Source organism: Fusarium phalaenopsidis (genome assembly GCF_050370095.1).
Source record: "Fusarium phalaenopsidis strain FUZ10S chromosome Unknown contig_32282, whole genome shotgun sequence".
Taxonomy (NCBI): domain Eukaryota; kingdom Fungi; phylum Ascomycota; class Sordariomycetes; order Hypocreales; family Nectriaceae; genus Fusarium; species Fusarium phalaenopsidis.
The window spans coordinates 68,003-85,905 of record NW_028145415.1 but is presented as its reverse complement, the minus strand read 5'-3'; the positions used below and the strand labels follow the sequence as shown (position 1 = coordinate 85,905).

The window sequence follows — 17,903 nt, the reverse complement described above, 5'->3', positions numbered from 1 at the left end:
TGTCTCGGCGTTTGAAGTCCTATCGGCGCTTGAACTGGTGCATGCTCGGGTTCGGGCTGCTTTTCCGCGCTCATAGAGGCAGGTTCACTGCTCTGTAGCGGGTCTAGCGCTGTCACCCCCCGAGTTCAAAGCCGGTGACGTGATTTCTTGAGGGGTCAGTTGTGCGATTTCGTCCTCATCGCTGTCGTCTTCGTTGAAAACGACGATCCACTCATTCAACTCTTGGTTTGTCTGCTCGATCGCGCTCTCCTCCATGGGTTTGTAGAAGACGTGTTCGTTGAAGCGGACATTCCGTGTGAGTATGACCTTCTCAAGTCGAGGAACCCATATCCGATACAAGTTGCGCGCTTTGTAGCCCACTAAGTACCCTATGTGTCCTCTGGGGCTCGTCTTAAAGCCTCTCCTGTGCTTATTTGCCTCCCTGTCCTTGTCCAGGGGGTACGCACGGCAACCATAAGCGTAGATACCACTCCAATCAGGGGAAAGATCTGCTGTATGCTCTCTTATTGGCAAAGGAGCATTAGTCCGGAACCACTGGTTAAGCACCTCTTGTGGTGATGACCAATCGTGCTTCTGGCTCGGACTCATGTTGAGCAGATAGACGGCAGCTTGTGTGCTCTCAGGCCACAGCTCATGCGGTAAGCCTGCGCTGTTGAGCATCACATTGGATTTGCCAGTCACTATTTTCCCTGCTATCTCAATTCCGCCGTTCGACTCGTGAGTGTTGGTAGGAGGGGTCTCTATGACTATTCCTTCCTCACGGGATGAGCGTTGGAAGTCGGTATTCTCTGATTGGTGTATCACAGCACGCTCGTTGTCGCACTTGAACACGCAGATATACAGGCCGAATTGTCGTCTCACCCAGCGGTCAAGGTAAAATAGAGCATTGGTTATAGCCGGGCCCTCCTTGGTTTGGAGAGGTATAGCTTTCAACCAGCCGCTGTATTCGTCCTTGATCACTAGAAGCCACCTCGCTCCATTATAACCTCGCTCGTAGTCTTGAAGATCCCATAGTACTCGCCAAAAGGGCCTCGGTGAGCGGTGCTCCGAGGGTCTCCTGCTCACCACTTGCTGCGCGTAGGTTAGCGCACAGCTCTCACACTCAAGCCTAGTAACGCCCTTGATTCGAACGTTCCTAGCTTTATGTATAAGTTGCTCGGTGGCAGCCTTCCCTAGGTGCCCTGTACGAAGGTGCCATAGGTTCTCGGAGTCTAGCCTAGGGCGAGGGGGTTCTCTCGATGGTCTAAAGCGCCTGAAGCGCCGTGCACTGCTCACAACGGTGAAGATAGCTTCGTTGTTGCTTGGAAGAGCATTCTCATGCACCGGATCAGGTTCAGAAGAGCAAGAGGAAAGGAGGCTTATATTGAAAGAAGGTAAGGTTGTACCGGCGCTGCAACTGGGCCATTACCACGCTCTGCTCAGGTGGTCCCCATCGCAGTGAGCAGTCAAAACCAGAGTACCAAATCCCAGTCCGTTCGTGAAGAAGGGCTTCGGAGATAATATTGGTGTGGAAGCCCTCTACCACCACGACATTCGTAAGCGTCAGGGAGCGGTCCCGTTCTCCGGTCGGCCCGTTCAGCACTCGGTGCAGCACGCGAGTGCCCTTTCCAATGATCCTAAACTTCGAGGTACCCGCTTCGACATATCCCTCTGAAGGCACAAAGGATCCCGGCTCCAGACGGTCTGGGCTGTTCACCAGATGGGTTGCTCCACAGTTATCTAGGAGGGTGCTCTCAGCAAGCGGATGAAGAGGCGTTCCACGCGCTGTATACATCACGACTGAGTGTTCCGCTTCGTAGAGGATCTCAGGGATAATGATTGTAGAGATGTGTGGATGATCTGGGTAGTTGACAAGGCCTCCTTTGCTAGGAGCAGCAGTGAACCAGCCTTTCTTAGCTAGTTTTTCTTTCAGCCAAGCCCAATGGGGCTTATCCAACTCGGCCTTGATGGCGAGGATACCATCTTCCGTAAGGTTGGTCATGTGAGAGGTGTGGCCGGTGACTGCCTTTTCCAAATAGGCACACTGCTCAGGCTTCCATGGGTGCTTTGGGCGCTTACAAGGGCAGTTCTTACTCGTGCTCTTGCCAGCGGCGTTCTTCCCTTGCTGCATTGATCCCGTGGCCATCGGCAACGTAGCATATACGCCACTGAGCACCGAAGGGTTGTTTTGGGTGATCACTGCGCTTAGGATGCCGGCGAGTTCGAGGAGGGTCTGCTTTTTATCTGGCTCCTCGATGAGCTGCCACTGCTTCCATCTTGCCCACTCAGGAGCTAGCTTGCGATTTCCAACTGATAGTCCCTGGCGATTTCATCTGACGTTGGGGTAGCTCGGGCAGCCGGAGCCTGAGCAGCTGCGAGCCCTCCCGCTGCTCTGCGCGAAGCATTGGTCAGTTCCCGCTCGTGGTGTTCTTTCAACCTCCTATTGGAGTAGACCTCATAGGGTTCTAGCTTCGGCACGGGGTTGAGATCACCAGCGGCGTCGGGCTTCGCGGGGTCGATTTGCTCCCATAGATGGTATGCTCGGGCTTCAAGCTCTAGTGACATAATCCATAGGGACCAGTCTCGTTGAGTGTCTAGCCTCACGGCTGTTGACGGGTTTGAAGCAGCCACGAGCGTCATGATTGCTAGGTCGAGCAGTGGAAAAGGGGTTGCGTGTATATGCGCGATTTGTATGCTTAAGGCGGTCGGTTGGATCGAGGACGACGATAATAGCGTTTGTCGAGAGTAATGATGATTTCAATGAGAAAATAAGCAGTGGAAGTTACTAGGAACGCTCCTACCCGGGCTCATAACTGTGACTAACAGCTATTGCTGCACCGACCGAGCATACGAAAGAGGAGGAATAAAGAGCCTTGATTTCTATAAAGGGGAAGCGGCACAAAGCCGTTTATAAGCATGACCGCGCGGACCACAGGCAGGTCTGTGCGCGACCAATCAGCGGGAGGGGCTTACGTAACAAGAAGGCTTCGACAGAGTCATACGAGTACTCGTGTACTGTCGCTGCACACAAGCCATGTCACCCATCAACACTGACTCAGAAGCAGAAGCAGAGACCTCAGACTTCAACATTCTTGGTCAAGCTTGAGGGACCTCTCCAAGCGTTGAAGCTGTGGCTTAGGCTGTAAACATGTCTTCGAAACAGGAGACTATGATGGCATCGGACTCATCTGGCCAGAGCAGCTCCTTCTGTAGAGTCAACGGCCTTGAGACACTGGCCATTGAGGCCTTTTTATCCTAGTCCAACATTCACTCAACATTCTCTCCTACCTTTATTCGAATCTCGCTTGCCCGAAAGGAGTTATCAACCAACTCCATCTATCCAACTCTTGGTATTGACTCGACAATACCTCAGCATCGACTAGGAAAGCAGAATGACAGCCCCCAACCTACTCAGAACGAGTACCCTATTTGGTACTTTCTCTACGGTACTCTTGCGCAGAGTGAGCTCCTTTCCGACCTGCTAGGCTCTGATCCTGTTTATCACGATGCCAAGATCCGTGGTGGGGTTGTCGGAAGCTGGGGTAACTACAAGGCGCTTGTCCATGATCCAAGTCAGAGAAACACGGTACACGGGAAGGCATTTCTGGTCACGTGTGAAGAGAATGAGGAGGCTCTGCGTCTATATGAGACGGAAGCGTACGGGATTGTCAGGTGCCGCATTGAGGTGGATGAGGGACGGGTCATTGATGGTTTAACGTTTCGTTGGCGAGATAAAGATTAACTAAGACCAATTAAATATTGAGTGTTCTGTTTGAACGGTCATGAACAAATTCATGTGAACATTAAGCACCATAATTCTCCAGAGCATCCTTCACCAAAGCCAGGTTCTGAATCACAGCCAATCCATACTGAGCAACATCGTTGGTCGAGACCCAACTGGCCTCCTTTCCGGGGATAAGGCCGTCATGCTTGGCAATGGGAGTAGTAGCCCAAGGAGAAGTAGCCTTGAAGCCATCAGTCTCGAAGAACTCCTTCCAAGCTCGGTCGGCGATGGTCTCGTTCTTGAGCTGAGACGAGGCATATGCAGTCAGGCGAGAGTGTCCCTGGTAGAGGTTCAGCTTGCCAAACTCAACACCGTAACGGGCCTTCTGCTCCTCCTTGGTAGCGCTGAAGTAGTAGCAGTAGTCGAGCCAGGCTTGCTTGAAACCCTTGGGCAAGTCGTCGGCGTAGTACTCAATGAGCTCAGAGACAACCTCAGGAAGACCAAATACAGCAGACAAGTGAGAGATGGAGACGACTCCCTTGTTGTCGGGATCAGTGGGAGGCGGGTCCAGATCCCAGTTCTTGAGATCGTACAGTCCAGATCCCGTGACGAAGCCGTTCTTCATCTTGGCGATGCCCTGAACCGTCTTGGTGAGCTTAGCCTTGGACTCCTCCCATCGAGGTCCTCGACGCTCCCAGTCGATGAGCCAACCACCAGCGAGGGAGGACCAATCAGTGCCGAGGCCGAAGGCGACGGTCGAGTCAGGAGTAGGCTTCCATCCGTCCTTGCGAACCTTTCGCTGAGGATCAAGGACGCCGTATGTCTTGTCGGTGTCGAGCAGCTCCTCAAAGAGTTCTCCGATTCTCTCGTCGCCACCGGAAAGGTAGAAGAAGTACTTTCTGTACTGAGGCTGCGAGATACGAGCCTGCTTCGCGCTATCGCTGAAGTGCTGCACGCCGTGTCGAGTACCCAGGCCCTTCCAGTTACCAAGATGGTAGACGTCAACCTCTCCAGTGTGGCGAGTAAGAGCCTCAGCGAAGCGGTAGATATCCTCTCGGCCAGTGCGAAGGAAGTACTGCCAGAAGAACAGATCAGGAGAAAGCTCAGAGTTGTCCCAAGCATAACCTCCAACATCGTAGCGCCAAGTGTGTCTGTCAACGTCGTAGGCGTGCATAAAGTCACCGTAGTCGAGGAATCCGTACCATCTGCGATGCTCTACTTCATACTGGTAGAACTTGGCAAGGAAATCAAGATGCTCCTCGAGGGTCTTGGAAGCTTCGCTGGTAGAGTCCGCAGGGGCCCAGTATGTGCCGATCGCCTTGGTCTCCCGGATGTATGTGGACTCGGGGACGAGGACAGGAGGGTTGATGATCTGGCTGACAAAGCTGGCCAGCTTCTCGCGAGAGGGGGTCTGATCGAAAGCGACGAGATAAATCTCACTGGTTCGAGCAATGCCGTAGGGGGTGTCGAAGTCTTTCTCCCAGTCCTCGTAGGTGATCTCAAGAGCGTCCAGTTCGTCGGTGTAGTCCTTCTGGCCCAGGCCATCATGGTAAGGCCTGAGGTCAAGGGGCTCAGCAGAGGGGCTGTACAGCCAGAGAGTGATGCTTCCGGTGTCAGAGCCAGCGTGAGCAATGTCGAAGCCGGTGGGGTATCGCTTCCAGAAATCTCGAAGTCCAACTGCCAAGCCACCCTTGGTAGCTCCGCCAAGGTAGACCAGACCCTCAGCACGAGTACCGGCCGGGATGTTGATCCAGCTCTGGCCTGGCTTTGTTCGCTTCTTGATGGTGAAGCCATCGGGCGAAAGCTGGCTCAGGCTGTAGTCGTTCCAGGCAGGGATCCAGTGAAGTCGAGAAGAGACTCTAGTGTCCCAAGTGCTAACATCGGGAAGCTCCTTGCCGTCGAACTGGGCGGTCTTGACAGCCTGGCCCGGATCTCTCCTCTGTCCAGTGATGGGTTGAACAGCCTCGCTGAGCAGACCACCCTCAACACCGGCAATTCTGACATGGCGGTTGTAAAGCTCCTCACCCTTAAGTGGGACGTCGAATCGGAGACCAAGACCGGAGACAAAATCCTTGGAAGCATCGCCATCAAACACCAAGCTGTGGATGATCTTGATAGACTCAGAGTTGGAGTACAGATAGAACCGGATGACAAAGGGGAGCCAAGGGTCATGGGATCCACTGGCAGCTTCATGCTTGCCCCTAACAGTGACAAGGGCGCGAACAGAAGATTGCTCGCTGACGGTGACGTTGTCGATAGAGCTCTGGAAACGAAGAGACTTGATTGGGGTGTCGGTTTCGTCTTCGAAGGCGTGGGAAACTCCAGTCTGAGAGTGAAGCACCAGTCGTCCGTTCTGGGCGACTTGCTTTCCACCCACAGACTCAATGGACTTGACAATGACGGAACCCTTCTTGGGGAAGACTGCGGTAACCTTGCCGGTTCCGACTTCAATTCCATCGGCGCTCTCGGTAACAACGACAGTACCCTTCTTCCCGGCACCGGTTGAGGCGGTTGAGTTGATGGAGCCCCGTGCAGTTGTAGCCTTAACGACATACTCGTCAATCGGGCTGTCGGACCCTGCAATAGCGTGTCCGGTCCACTTCACCGAGCCATCCGGCCAGTAGCCAGTGACCCATGATTGAAGATCAGCGCTCTGGCCCGAAAGAGAAAACTGGGTGTTTTCAGGGAAGTGCTTGGACCGGGGCCAAGGAACACCAAAGGTGACGCCCGAGATAAAGTCAGGCTTATCACCAAGCCAGTGAACCTTGGCAGAAGAGGTGGCATTGGTAGGAGCCGCAAGAACAGCTTGACCCATGAGGGCAGTAAGTAAAAAGGAATGGACGGCTTGTCGAAGCATGTTGGCCAAACGACGTGCCAAGATATAAAAGAGTGTATTGGAGTTTGTTCCTCCTAGTACGAGTGTGTCTGCTGGAGATAGTTTGCTCCTAGGGCGCGATTCTGAGCAGTTTTATACAAATGGACCCTATACTTGACGCCATTCAGGACCTGGATGAGAATATGCACGTAATTTCGGACCAATGCCCTTATGAGTGCATTATAAACCCCGGCCATCCGGAGCACGCGTCCGCTTTCACCATAACTCGCATATCGGTAGAAATAACGCCGAAAGAGACGATCATTCCGCCGACGGAATAATAGCTTATGCTCTAGGACGTTGACTTTTACCATTTCAGCATGGAATGGCATTGTTGCGAATGGGCCGAGGGGTCCAAAGAGGGAAGAGCAGAGTTGCCCCCGCGGTGTCGATCGTTACTCCAAGAGGAAGTAGAGTGTACTGCAATTTCCCACCGTGAGCAAAGGTCCAGGTTCCCCGCGCCAAATACCGTGATGCTTTGACTGAAAGCGTTGAAGCTAATCTCTTTCTATACTAATGGCAGCGGATAGTACCGACCTTACGCGAGGAGTTTACGTGGATGATGGTTGATGCAAGGTGTCAATGACACAATGCCAAGGCTGGGCGTGGTAGTGGGGGGGTTGACTTGGGGGATTCTCGTTGGGGGCCATTTGGGGGTCCAGAGCTTTCAGGATCGCCGAGGCTCACCAGAGTAGTATTGTGGATGATCAGACGGGAAAGCGGAGTAATGAGCTCGGACGTTTCTTAATATTCCGAATTACTGCACGTGGAAGCAGAGATCATGGATCGTGATCGATAGACAGCCATGTTGTTCCCGAGACTCTTAGAGATAAAATGGGTCATCGGGCGGGAAGTCGGGCCTGTCAAAAATCCTCAACGGCTTCCCTCGAGATAAAGTTCGGCCCGGCTCTTTCTTTTCCTTAGTAAAGTTTCAACCCCTGTCAAGTCATTTCGGAGAGCTCCCGCAAGCTTAAGTCAACAATAATACCCTAGAGCCGGGAGTTTTATTTCCCGTAATACGCCATAGCGGTCACGTTGTTCGTCAGTTAGGAGGATAAAAGCACCTTTACCGTTCTATTTCATAAGATAGACAAGCGTGCCGTAGAGAGGTTATTATGGAATCTGCTGAAGACGCGCAGAGTGTATGGAGCCGACTCGCGTGTGATGGTCAACACATATACGAGGAAACCGACAAAAGAAGTATCATCGTCAGGTAAAAAGAGACGAGTGTCTCTTCAATTTAGAAGACGTTTAATTGATAGGAATAACCACTAAGGAACCTTTCTAAAAGCCATTGGCCCCGGTCACATGTCAAGAGTATGCAAACCAGGACAATAAGTCACATATGTACAACATACGAGCGAAGGCATACAAACATTGTCTAAACGATGTTTAAGAGTGCCCGATAATAGCTGTCTATCGTTCTATTGTTTCTAATCAGTCTATATAAGATCTAGCGTACAGAGACGCGAACCCTAATACGGGAGGCGATTTCTCGGTTCAGGTATTGGATAGGGAAACCCTTGTTAAATCTGGGGATTTTGGCGGAGAAACTCTTCCATCGACGTCGTCTTGACATTCAACTTGTGGTTGTCAATATTCTTGAGGGAGTAAGTTCCGTCCAGCTGAAAGAGTTGGTAGAACAGGCCGATGAAGCTGTAGTAGTCGTTGTAGGGCTTTTGGTTCCTCATGGAGTGGGCAAGCTCCCTCAGATCGTCTAGCGTGCCTCGGTACTTCTCGGCAACTTCAATGCCTCTGACCTCCTTGTAGATCCTCGCTAGCTCCTTGGGCGAGTAGGCGCCGGAATGCAGTTCCCAGAAGCCACCCTCTGGGGCATCGTCGCGTTGGATAACTTCAGCTGAGAATTCGGCGGCGTCCTTCTCAGTGGTCAGGTCCCAAGTCTCATCACCAGTGCCCCAAATGTCAATAGTCTTGTTTTCTGGGTCCCAAGGTCCGTTGTAGGCGGGAGAAAAGTTACCGTGGCCGGGGACGGAGAAGTAGACCTCGGTAAGGCCGCCGGTAAGAATATAGATCGGCTTGACGGTTGAAGTCAGCTTGGCCTGCTGATGGAAGGCGATGCAAGCATCGTAGCTTTGGTGCATTCCAAGTTTAAGCTGCCTCCAGTCGCAGTTCCAGCTGGCGGCCAGGAAACGGGTGATACCGGCACGCTCAGCGGCTCGTAGGAGGAGCAGCTGGGCATCCAGGTGCATCACAGGAGTTCCTGCATACGCGCAGATGATCGCATCAACTCCAGCACAAGCTTTATCCAACGCTTCGATGTCATAGTAGTTTTGAATCTCGACAAAGCTTTCCAGTTTGGATCGCTGCTCGTCGGTGAGCTTTGCTGGAGATCGACCGAGGCCGCGAACTTGATGCCCACGAGAGACGAGGCTGTCGATCAGATGCAGACCGAGGTTGCCAGTGACTCCAGGAACGAGGACGAGCATAATGAAGAGCGGTTTGGTATTGTGATAAATATTGACAATGGGGAATGATGGCTGATGTGTGTTTGCGGCTGAAGGATCGATGGTGAAACTAAGATAGCTATATTGACGATACGGCTTATGAAGTTTCTTAAATAAAGAATGTTTCTCACTACTCGGGCTTCGGACATCTAATGCTTAGATTTTGTCCGTTCGGATGTCCGATGTTCAGCTTTTGTCCGGCTTCAATTAGTAATGCCAGGTTTGAGATATCGCTCTTCGGCCAGTGAATCAAGAGCGAGCTTAAGAGTGGATAAAACTAGCTGGCCCACAAGAGGCCGAGCACTCCCGATTACAGTATGTGGCAAGGCTCATACTCGCCGAGAACTAAACATAAACCGCGGAGTCAGCCACGAAACCCAATATCGCGTCGCTCTAACGGTCGTTGTCGAGTTGTCCCCCTGCTCCACCTCAACCTTGAAGATCTGCCAGCACCGGAGGAACCAAACACACAATGTCCCCGTCAGGAACATGAAGCCCACAAACAGCTGTGCCTCTGTGAACTTGAGGCTTTCTCCACTACCTGCTATCTGCATGGCCAACGGCCCGCCAAAGGTGGTTGGCACTGCCATGGCGATGCAGAGTGATCCAAAGGTGCTTGCGAGCTTTTGAATGCCGACCACCTCAGCCATGACGGGGGTGATGGTGCACCAGAATACGCCACACAATGCGCCTCCGATGAGTGAGAACACGAGCAGAGGCGCATAGGTCGTCGCCGGGAGCCAGAGTCCGAAGCAAGAGATGGCGCAGAGAAACGTGAGGATACCGGCAATGTTGATGCGACCAAACGAGTCGCTGATATAGCCGATTAGTGGGCGCGACAAGGCCATGCCCAGGTTCAGCAACGCGCTCGATATGGCACCTTGTGCTGGTGTAAGGCCGATGGAGGAAGCGTACGTGGGAAGCGAGTATAGTAGAATGACATAACCCAAATCTGTAGCAAACCCCCAGGCAATAAGAAGAAGAATCTCGATCCGCCCAAAGTCGCGAGGGTCGAAGCGTTCCTCGTCCAATCTGATGTTAGGTTGCGTCCTACCACCCCATTCCTTGAGCAAAAAGGCAGCGAGGAGATTAGCGCCCAAGCCGCAGAAAGCGAGGATGCGGTAAGTCCAGCGGATCCCGACGTCTTGGATAAGAATGTTCGAGGCAATGCTGTACACCAGTCCCCCGATGCCGACGCCGGCCGTGGCGCAGCCGACAGCCAGGCTTCGTCGGGAGGTAAACCACGGAGGAAGCACAGCAGCGCCAGAGATGTACGACAAGCCCATGCCAACTCCAAAGCAGACGCCCTGGCTGAGGAAAAGTTGCCAAATATTGGTCGCAAAGGAAGACGTGATGAGTGAAATGAAGAGAAAAACAGAACCAAGGATGAGGGTCAAACGAAGGCCAATGCGGTTGCGAACGATGGTCACAAGCGGGGAAATGATCATGGCTGCTGAGATGGATAGCCCACCAACGAGGGAGTATTCAAAGAACGAGGCCGGCATCTCCTCCGGGTGTGTTGCATAATAAGCCATCATGACGGCCCATGACTGGAAAGAGGTTAGTTAATGTCCTTGTATCTTGTATGTCGATGGACTTGCAGCATTGATGCCCCAGGTATGGGAGTTGATGAGAAAAACGGCAAAGGCGCAAACCCACCCATAGCCTCCGTTGGGAGGAATGGGTTCGATCATAGCGACATTTGACATGTTGTCGGTGGAAGGTTCATTAATGTTGCCATTTGGTGATTCCATCTCGAAACCCCCAGTCCCCACCTCCCCCGTTTCCACGGCAAGATCAGCTTGGCGAGTCATGGTAAAGGGTGTCACAGGCGACGGGTAGATGAAAGTGCATAAACCAGGAGGGGAAGTGATCAATAGCTATATAGTTAGTTTGATGGCCTGGCCAGTGGCTTGCTATCTGGATCATCGCGTACGTAATCGTGATAGATCACCCTTCAACGTCGACTTCGCATCTCAATATCTGGTGGTTGTGTGGATCTAACGTTCACTGCTCACTCCAACCTTCTACTTACCCCGCGCTCGGCTCGCGATAAGAAGGGTCGCCAAGGCAGGTGACTTGTTGTAAAACGCCCTGTATATGCGAGATTTGTTATCTCTTTCCTTCTTTTGACGTAGTAAGCCAGTGAGGGGTCGGCGTTCCCGGCCCGGGGCAGGCTTAAGTAAACCCCATGGCGTTAAAAACGGCAAAATAATAAAGATGTTAGAAGAGATATACAAGGAATCGAACATTAGATAGCGGATGGGATATTCTTGGAACTCTATTTTATAAGTTTTATCTTTTTTTTTTCTGACTCTGCCACCGTCCGTCCGGAGCCTGAAGACATATGTGTTTAGATCAATGTTAAAGCCTCGCTGCCCTCCCTGCCGATAAAGGCATCTTGACTCATAGTCCCACGCCCAGTCGTCCACAATATATAGACTTTGCCGACCCTCCAACATGCGGAACTGGCCTGGAGGTGCCTGTTTCCGGTCATGAGGAGTAGACTAAAGTGTTTACGCCACATTCTGTATGTTCCCCTCATCGGCGTATTCTCCGATGTCTCCGGTATCAAGTAACAACGCGGGGGCACATGTCGGAGGTGAGCTTATCAGCGAATCTATGTCTACCTATACCTATGCTATCTTTGATAAAGCGAGATGAGAATTTCCGTGTCTTTGGTACCAGCCTGGGAGGATGAGATAGATCACGCCCCTCAATTTGACATGTCTCATCCATCCCAATTAGAAACATTCTTGGTGCTGCCGGCCTTATCTGAATGAAAAACCGGGGCTGCTGGAGATTATGATGAGGTATGGCCGTTTTCCTTTATCAGTTCGGCTTGACTAGCTGTTGATAGATGAGTTAAGGTTACATGCTTCTCGCTCTTGGGCCTAAGGCGTACACAATATATCACAGTACTCATTATGGATGGACAATTAATACGGTATAAAACATGAAATTTCTTCAAGAGGTTTGTGTCTATCAACATAATTTCCTATTTTGCCATTCTATTGCCATTTATTAGCCATTTTAGGGGATATCTGAGTAACAAAGTCTACTTGCGCCTCTTGGTCTTTAAGATCTTGATATCGCAAGGGTCTGGCTTACTAGCGCATGCCACTAGCCGGAATATCAGGCTTATTCAGGTGCCCCAAGAGCCCTGTCAGCGGGGTTCAGGGTTCCGAGCCGACGTGATCTGACAACTACCAATTCAGACTTGTCAAACCCTACCCAGCTATTTGGACTCCTAGTCGTGCCTACGCCTGATCCGAGATTGGCGAGCTCGGGATCCTGATTTGCCTTGAAACCTTGCTTCGTGCTTCAACGATGGAGAACTCCTCTCAGCCCTTCTCTTATCAACCTCTCGACGATGACTCGATCCGACTCGTCACCATCAAATCTGGACAATGGGATTCCATCATAGAATGTGAAGTCGACATTGGGAAGCTTCGCAAGGGCACTAAGCGCTTCGGGGCCCTATCCTACGTCTGGGGCGATAGCAACGTCCGCCGCACAATACGCCTCAATGGCAACACGTTTGAGGTGACGGTGAACCTCTTTGAGGGACTTCGACAGATTCGAGAGTCCATATATGAAGACGAGAGTCTCCCCCAGCTACCTCTATGGGTAGACGCCATCTGCATCAACCAAGATGACAAGGATGAGAAGGCGAAGCAAGTGCCCAACATGCACCAGATCTACAGCACCGCTGAGGAGGTCCTCTTGTGGCTTGGTGTCATGCCTATTCCGCCTGACTTCTTAAAGCCATGGACCTACGACGAGAGATACTCTTGGATGGGGTTTGACGATGAGGATTGTCCAATGAGTGAAGAGCTTAGGGAGGAGGCCCTCGAGAGATACATCCTGTACATCCGCAGCCCGAAGTACCCGATTCAGCGTCTAAGTCGGCAGCCCACTGGAAAACCTCGGAAACAACAACTGATGCACTTTGCCGTGGCATCGGCTCTTCGTCATTGCACTTACTTCCAGAGACTATGGACCGTCCAGGAAGCGGTACTCGCAAAGGATGGGCCAGTCATTCTGGTAAACCGGCACGTCCTAACATGGGATGAGTTCACACACAAGGACCGTCTAGAACCCGAGGAGTCTGTGGAAATCCCGAACCGTCCCCACACATCGTTTCTAGGCATTTCGTCGCTCAGGAAGCAGGTCGCCGTGGGTCGCCGGCAATCGCCCCCAGAGCGTCTACTAGACGTCATCCAAGACTTCTCGGAGCTTGCGTGTAGTGAGACTGTGGACAAGATATACGGCCTGGTGGCCATGGTCCCGCTCCATGATTTACCGAATTCCCTCTGGCCAGACTACAGCATACCCTCCGAGGAAGTTTACTGGAAATACGCCCAGTATATCTTTGCTAAAACCGGCAGCCTCACCCTCCTCGAGCGGTACACGAAACCTCTCCCTAGAGTCCCCTCATGGGTTCCAGCCATCGGTGCCAGTGAAAGGAACATATCAGTAAAAAAGCCCAGTTCTCTCACACACTCGGGTCCGTCCTGGTGGATGTACCCACTCTTCTCGGCTGACTCTAGGGAGATGTCCATCACGGGGTTCGACTGCGGCGTCTGCGAAGAACGCATGGAGCGTCCATTGGCCGTAGCCAAGCCGGAAGACTTGCAGCTCGTGGGAACATCTCTAGATCTCCGGGACACGTTGAGCCAGCTTGGAAAGAAAATCGATTCGAATACGTTCGAATGGGGTAGAGTAACCGGCACGCAAATATACTTTCCAGACACGTCCTCAAGGCGACTAAAGGAAAAGACCTTGTTTCAACTAGCTGAGAAATTGGACGTAAGAGGAATGCAAGAGTTCTGCTCTAGGGGTCAGGATATTGCCGCACGTGCCCTGGAGGGCTGGAGGGAGATAGCGGCGTTTGCGTGGACTTCCTTGAGATCGAGCAAGGGAGAGATATTCACATTCCGTGATAGCCTCTGGTTAGATGACTTTCAGCCTCAAAAGGGTGATCACATCTTCCGACCTAACGGCATGAAGGGTGCCCTTGTGCTGCGTCCAGCGGACAATGGCAAGTTTAGGATGGCAGCGCGACTGACAACCCACAAGGACGTTTCGAATGAGGGTGAGAGGTTGCAGAGGGTGAGGTTGATATGAGATGTGGTCTTCTTCTTGTTTCAACTATTTCTTAGCATAGTGTAATGAAATCTACCTGTAATGTCGCCGTCTGCAGAGATAGATCCTCCGTTTTGTAAACAATGAGATATGATGCTATGATGTGTTGACAATGTGTTTTTTGTTATAGTTAAAGTCCGGACCTTGATAGATTAACTGAGCCAGAAGATCGTAGTGCGGCCACTACTGTACGTCGCCATAGATTTACTCTATTCGAGTCACAAACAAGTGAAACCGGCGTCCTCGCAAGCAATCTCTTCAATGGTAATATTGGGGAACAACCCCCTTCACCCGCAGCCACCCCTTCTCCACTGCCTCAAGCACCTCATCCGGCAGCGGCCCTTTTTCCAGATCAACCAGGTTCTGCTCCAACTGAGAAGCACTACTCGCTCCAATAATGATCTTATCACCCTTCTCCTTGCTCATGGCACTATGGTGTGACAACCACCGTAACGCACACTCTGCCTCGGTTAGTTGATGCTTTGCAGCCGCAGCTCTGAGCTCCTCCAATGCATCAAAGTAGGCGTCGTTGACGTATCGCACGTGGTGCAACTTCCCCTGGAGATGCGAGGGGTCGAATCGAGACCCGGGAACGTAGTCGGTGTCGCTCATGCCGCGTCTGTACCGCGACGTGAGGAATCCGCCTGCCAGTGGCTGGAACGAGTAGAGCGATATGCCGTACTGACGAAGGCATCGCATGAGTTCGGGCTCGATGGCTCGGTGCAAGGCGTTGTATACGCCCTGGTAAACGGTCGGCTTGATCCATCCATGGCGTTCGCAGATCTCACAGATCGCGGCTACCTCCCAGGACATGTAGTTGCTGATGCCAAAGCGGTCGAAGTAGCCCTCCCTGTACAAAGAATCTACCTCTTGCAGGGTTTCTTCCAGAGGGGTGCTTCGATCCGGTCCATGGAGATACCACAGGTCGAGCTTGGTGGCTCCCAAAGCTTCGAGGCTGTCCTTGAGACCCTGTCGCACGTCGGCGGCTTGGAGCGTGTAGCTCAATTTCCCAGCGCTGCGTGTGCGTGCGTTAGGGTACAGCTTGGTGCCCATCTTGAGGTTTCGGCCTTGCCAGTTGGCATCGGCGAGATACGTTTCTGTCGACCCGCGGCCGTATAGGCGCGCTGTGTCCACCTCGCTGTGGCCGTGTAACTGGAAGACGTCGAGCATCCGGTTGGCTTCTGTCAGGTCCGAGACGCGTATTCCATCCACACCACTACTCCCGATGGTCATGGCGCCGAAGACGACGGGGAGGGAAGTCGTAGATCCTGACATGATGACGCGTATAATTGGAGTAACGGATTTTGAGGATGGCAAGTGCCAAGAGGAAGCACCGGTTAAACTATCTTCTGGCGTAGTTATCCCATCAAGGACCAGGCTTCAACCTTATCAAAGAACACAATGGCACTGGTTAAACACTGGTCTTATACAGGTTATGCAACTATTTAATGTGGCAAAGTTCTTGCACCTCAAGTCGGCGATAAGGATTAACACCGGAAACCCTGGTAAGCTCAAACACCACTCTAGATTAGTGATGTATTAGATATTTTCCTTAAGAGCTAGGAATCGGGCCGAGCTTAATGGCATGCAACTGACTTACGTGTAGCCCGGTCATGCACCTTAACTCCGGAGCTCGTCATGATGCCAGTGCGGATGGACACTTGCCCTGGGCATATATGTAGAAGCTTTACTCTGTCTTCCAATCATCGACTATCACATAACATTCCCTAGCACCATGGTTGACCGCCCTAACATCATTCTCGGCACCGCCCATCTCGCCGACCCCGACACTTTCTGGGGTCAATCGGACGAGCACGTCCTCGAGGCCTTTTCCATACTCAAGAAGCACGGCCACTCCAAGCTAGACAGCGCAATCGCATACGCCGGCTCAGAAGACAAACTTGGAAGCTTGGAGGCGGGCACAACCCATGGTCTCACCATCGACACGAAATGGAGAGGTGGATGGGCGATTGACGAGGCTGACAACTCGGCCAAGGGCATCCTGGCTGTCGCTGAACAGAGCCTGCAACGTTTGCGTGTTTCGCAGGTAGATGTCTTCTACCTCCACGCGCCGTCTTACAAGACCCCTTTTGAAGAGACCCTCGCCGGAGTGGACGCGGCATATCGAGCGGGAATCTTTAGGCGCTTTGGACTCTCGAATTTCCCCCCAAAAGATGTCCAAAGGGTATACGACATCTGCAAGGAGAATAACTACGTCTTGCCTTCTGTCTACCAGGGGAACTACTCAGCCATCACCCGCAAGATAGAAAAAGAACTTTTCCCTCTCCTGCGGAGGCTGGGAGTGGCCTTTTACGCGTACTCGCCCATTGTGGGGGGATTTCTGGCCAAGTCGCCTGCCCAGATCAGGGCCGGGGACACGAGATTCAGCCCTGACCAGATGTTTGGCCTGTATCATCACATGTACGTCAAGGATGAGTTGCTGGGCGCTTTGAACGACTGGGAGGGGATTGCCGCGCGGGAGGGAGTCTCCAGGGCGGAGCTTGCGTATCGGTGGATCGTGCATCACAGTGAACTGAAGGGGAAACACGGAGACGGGGTGGTGGTGGGGGCTAGTAGGCCCTCTCAGCTGGAGGAGACGCTTTCGTTCTGCGATGGGGGGCCTTTGACTGATGCTGCTGTGGAGGGTATTCAGGCGATCTGGGACAAGGTGAAGGATTATGCGCCTGTTGACAACTATCAGGCTGTCTGTGGTTAGAAAGTGGGCGGTAGCAATAAAGTTGGTAGCATTAGAATTGGTGGTGCTAGGCTAGAAAAGGATGGAATAAAGATAGAGGAGGTTGAGCTACAGATCCCTCACGCATGAAAAATGAAAGATCAAGCTCTTATTTGGACAAAACCACCCGCTTTCCATCAAACTCGGTCCCCAGCTTTCCCACCGCAAGATCCACCATCCACCGAGCACAACTCTCCCTCGTAATAAACTGACTCGTCCCACCCTCAGTCATGCCAAACGTCTTCACAGGCTGCACTCCAGTGTTGGACAGTGCAACCGGCATGGGGAGCGTCCAGACAAGATCCTGCCCGCAAATGTCCTCAATCTCGGTATTGACCGCATTATGCTCGGCATACGTCTTGCCCAGGTTACTGTGGTCCATCAGAAACTTGAGGTACAGCGGCACCGTCTTGATGCTCTCGCCCGTGCCTCGACCGCACATGATTATCAGCCGTGGCTTCTGTCCGTTCGGTAGAGGCTGCTGTCTACGCAGGGCACGCGCCGTGTTTGCTGCCGCGTCGGGTAGAATACGGACGGGGCCAATGAACTCGGACCAAGGGTTGACCGACTTGCGGGAGGCGTCAAGGAATTGGATCGCGGCGTCGAATGGGTGGTCCGAGGCCGCGAAGGCGCGGTCCATGTCGGATTCTGAGAGGACTGAGCCTTGGACGATTGTGAGTCTCTCGCGGGGGTTTAGACGGGATGTGCTGCGGGCGAGGGCGGTGACATGGTGGCCTAGAAGTAATTAGGTTAGACAGATGGTTAAGGCGGGCTCGTGGGAAGTCATGCGTGCCTTGGTCGAGGGCGTACTGGAGGGCAAAGCCACCTGATCTGCCAGTGGCTCCTGTGATGAAAAGATGCATACTGGCTGACAAGAGGTCGGAGTTTGAACGATGCCAAAGGTATCATGAGTGAGAAGAATGGCCAATTAAGTATGGTGAAGGAGACTAGGTTGCTTACACCCAGCATGCCTACATC

General features: G+C 52.4%; 8 protein-coding genes across 8 annotated transcripts; 2 read left to right on the top strand and 6 right to left on the bottom strand.

Annotated features, from left to right (window-relative positions):
• Positions 1-1,333: 1,333 nt before the first annotated feature.
• LRP88_01781 (uncharacterized protein) lies at positions 1,334-2,619 on the bottom strand (the record flags this gene model as incomplete). The annotated part of the gene is made up of 2 exons (XM_083238455.1): positions 1,334-2,255; positions 2,318-2,619. The coding sequence occupies 2 exons, from the start codon at positions 2,617-2,619 to the stop codon at positions 1,334-1,336; spliced, it is 1,224 nt and encodes a 407-aa protein (XP_083105563.1).
• Positions 2,620-3,782: 1,163 nt separating this feature from the next.
• On the bottom strand, positions 3,783-6,518 carry LRP88_01780 (uncharacterized protein; the record flags this gene model as incomplete). The annotated part of the gene is made up of 1 exon (XM_083238454.1): positions 3,783-6,518. One exon carries the CDS (start codon positions 6,516-6,518, stop codon positions 3,783-3,785), a length of 2,736 nt encoding a protein of 911 aa, XP_083105562.1.
• Positions 6,519-8,104: 1,586 nt separating this feature from the next.
• LRP88_01779 (uncharacterized protein) lies at positions 8,105-9,025 on the bottom strand (the record flags this gene model as incomplete). Its single annotated transcript, XM_083238453.1, has 1 exon — positions 8,105-9,025. The coding sequence occupies one exon, from the start codon at positions 9,023-9,025 to the stop codon at positions 8,105-8,107; it is 921 nt and encodes a 306-aa protein (XP_083105561.1).
• Positions 9,026-9,372: 347 nt separating this feature from the next.
• LRP88_01778 (uncharacterized protein) lies at positions 9,373-10,857 on the bottom strand (the record flags this gene model as incomplete). Its single annotated transcript, XM_083238452.1, has 2 exons — positions 9,373-10,593; positions 10,699-10,857. 2 exons carry the CDS (start codon positions 10,855-10,857, stop codon positions 9,373-9,375), a joined length of 1,380 nt encoding a protein of 459 aa, XP_083105560.1.
• Positions 10,858-12,373: 1,516 nt separating this feature from the next.
• On the top strand, positions 12,374-14,173 carry LRP88_01777 (HET domain-containing protein; the record flags this gene model as incomplete). Its single annotated transcript, XM_083238451.1, has 1 exon — positions 12,374-14,173. One exon carries the CDS (start codon positions 12,374-12,376, stop codon positions 14,171-14,173), a length of 1,800 nt encoding a protein of 599 aa, XP_083105559.1.
• Positions 14,174-14,449: 276 nt separating this feature from the next.
• Positions 14,450-15,466, bottom strand: LRP88_01776 (aldo/keto reductase family protein; the record flags this gene model as incomplete). Its single annotated transcript, XM_083238450.1, has 1 exon — positions 14,450-15,466. The coding sequence occupies one exon, from the start codon at positions 15,464-15,466 to the stop codon at positions 14,450-14,452; it is 1,017 nt and encodes a 338-aa protein (XP_083105558.1).
• Positions 15,467-15,926: 460 nt separating this feature from the next.
• LRP88_01775 (aldo/keto reductase family protein) lies at positions 15,927-16,907 on the top strand (the record flags this gene model as incomplete). The annotated part of the gene is made up of 1 exon (XM_083238449.1): positions 15,927-16,907. One exon carries the CDS (start codon positions 15,927-15,929, stop codon positions 16,905-16,907), a length of 981 nt encoding a protein of 326 aa, XP_083105557.1.
• Positions 16,908-17,034: 127 nt separating this feature from the next.
• Positions 17,035-17,788, bottom strand: LRP88_01774 (uncharacterized protein; the record flags this gene model as incomplete). Its single annotated transcript, XM_083238448.1, has 2 exons — positions 17,035-17,660; positions 17,752-17,788. 2 exons carry the CDS (start codon positions 17,786-17,788, stop codon positions 17,035-17,037), a joined length of 663 nt encoding a protein of 220 aa, XP_083105556.1.
• Between the last annotated feature and the right edge of the window lie 115 nt (positions 17,789-17,903).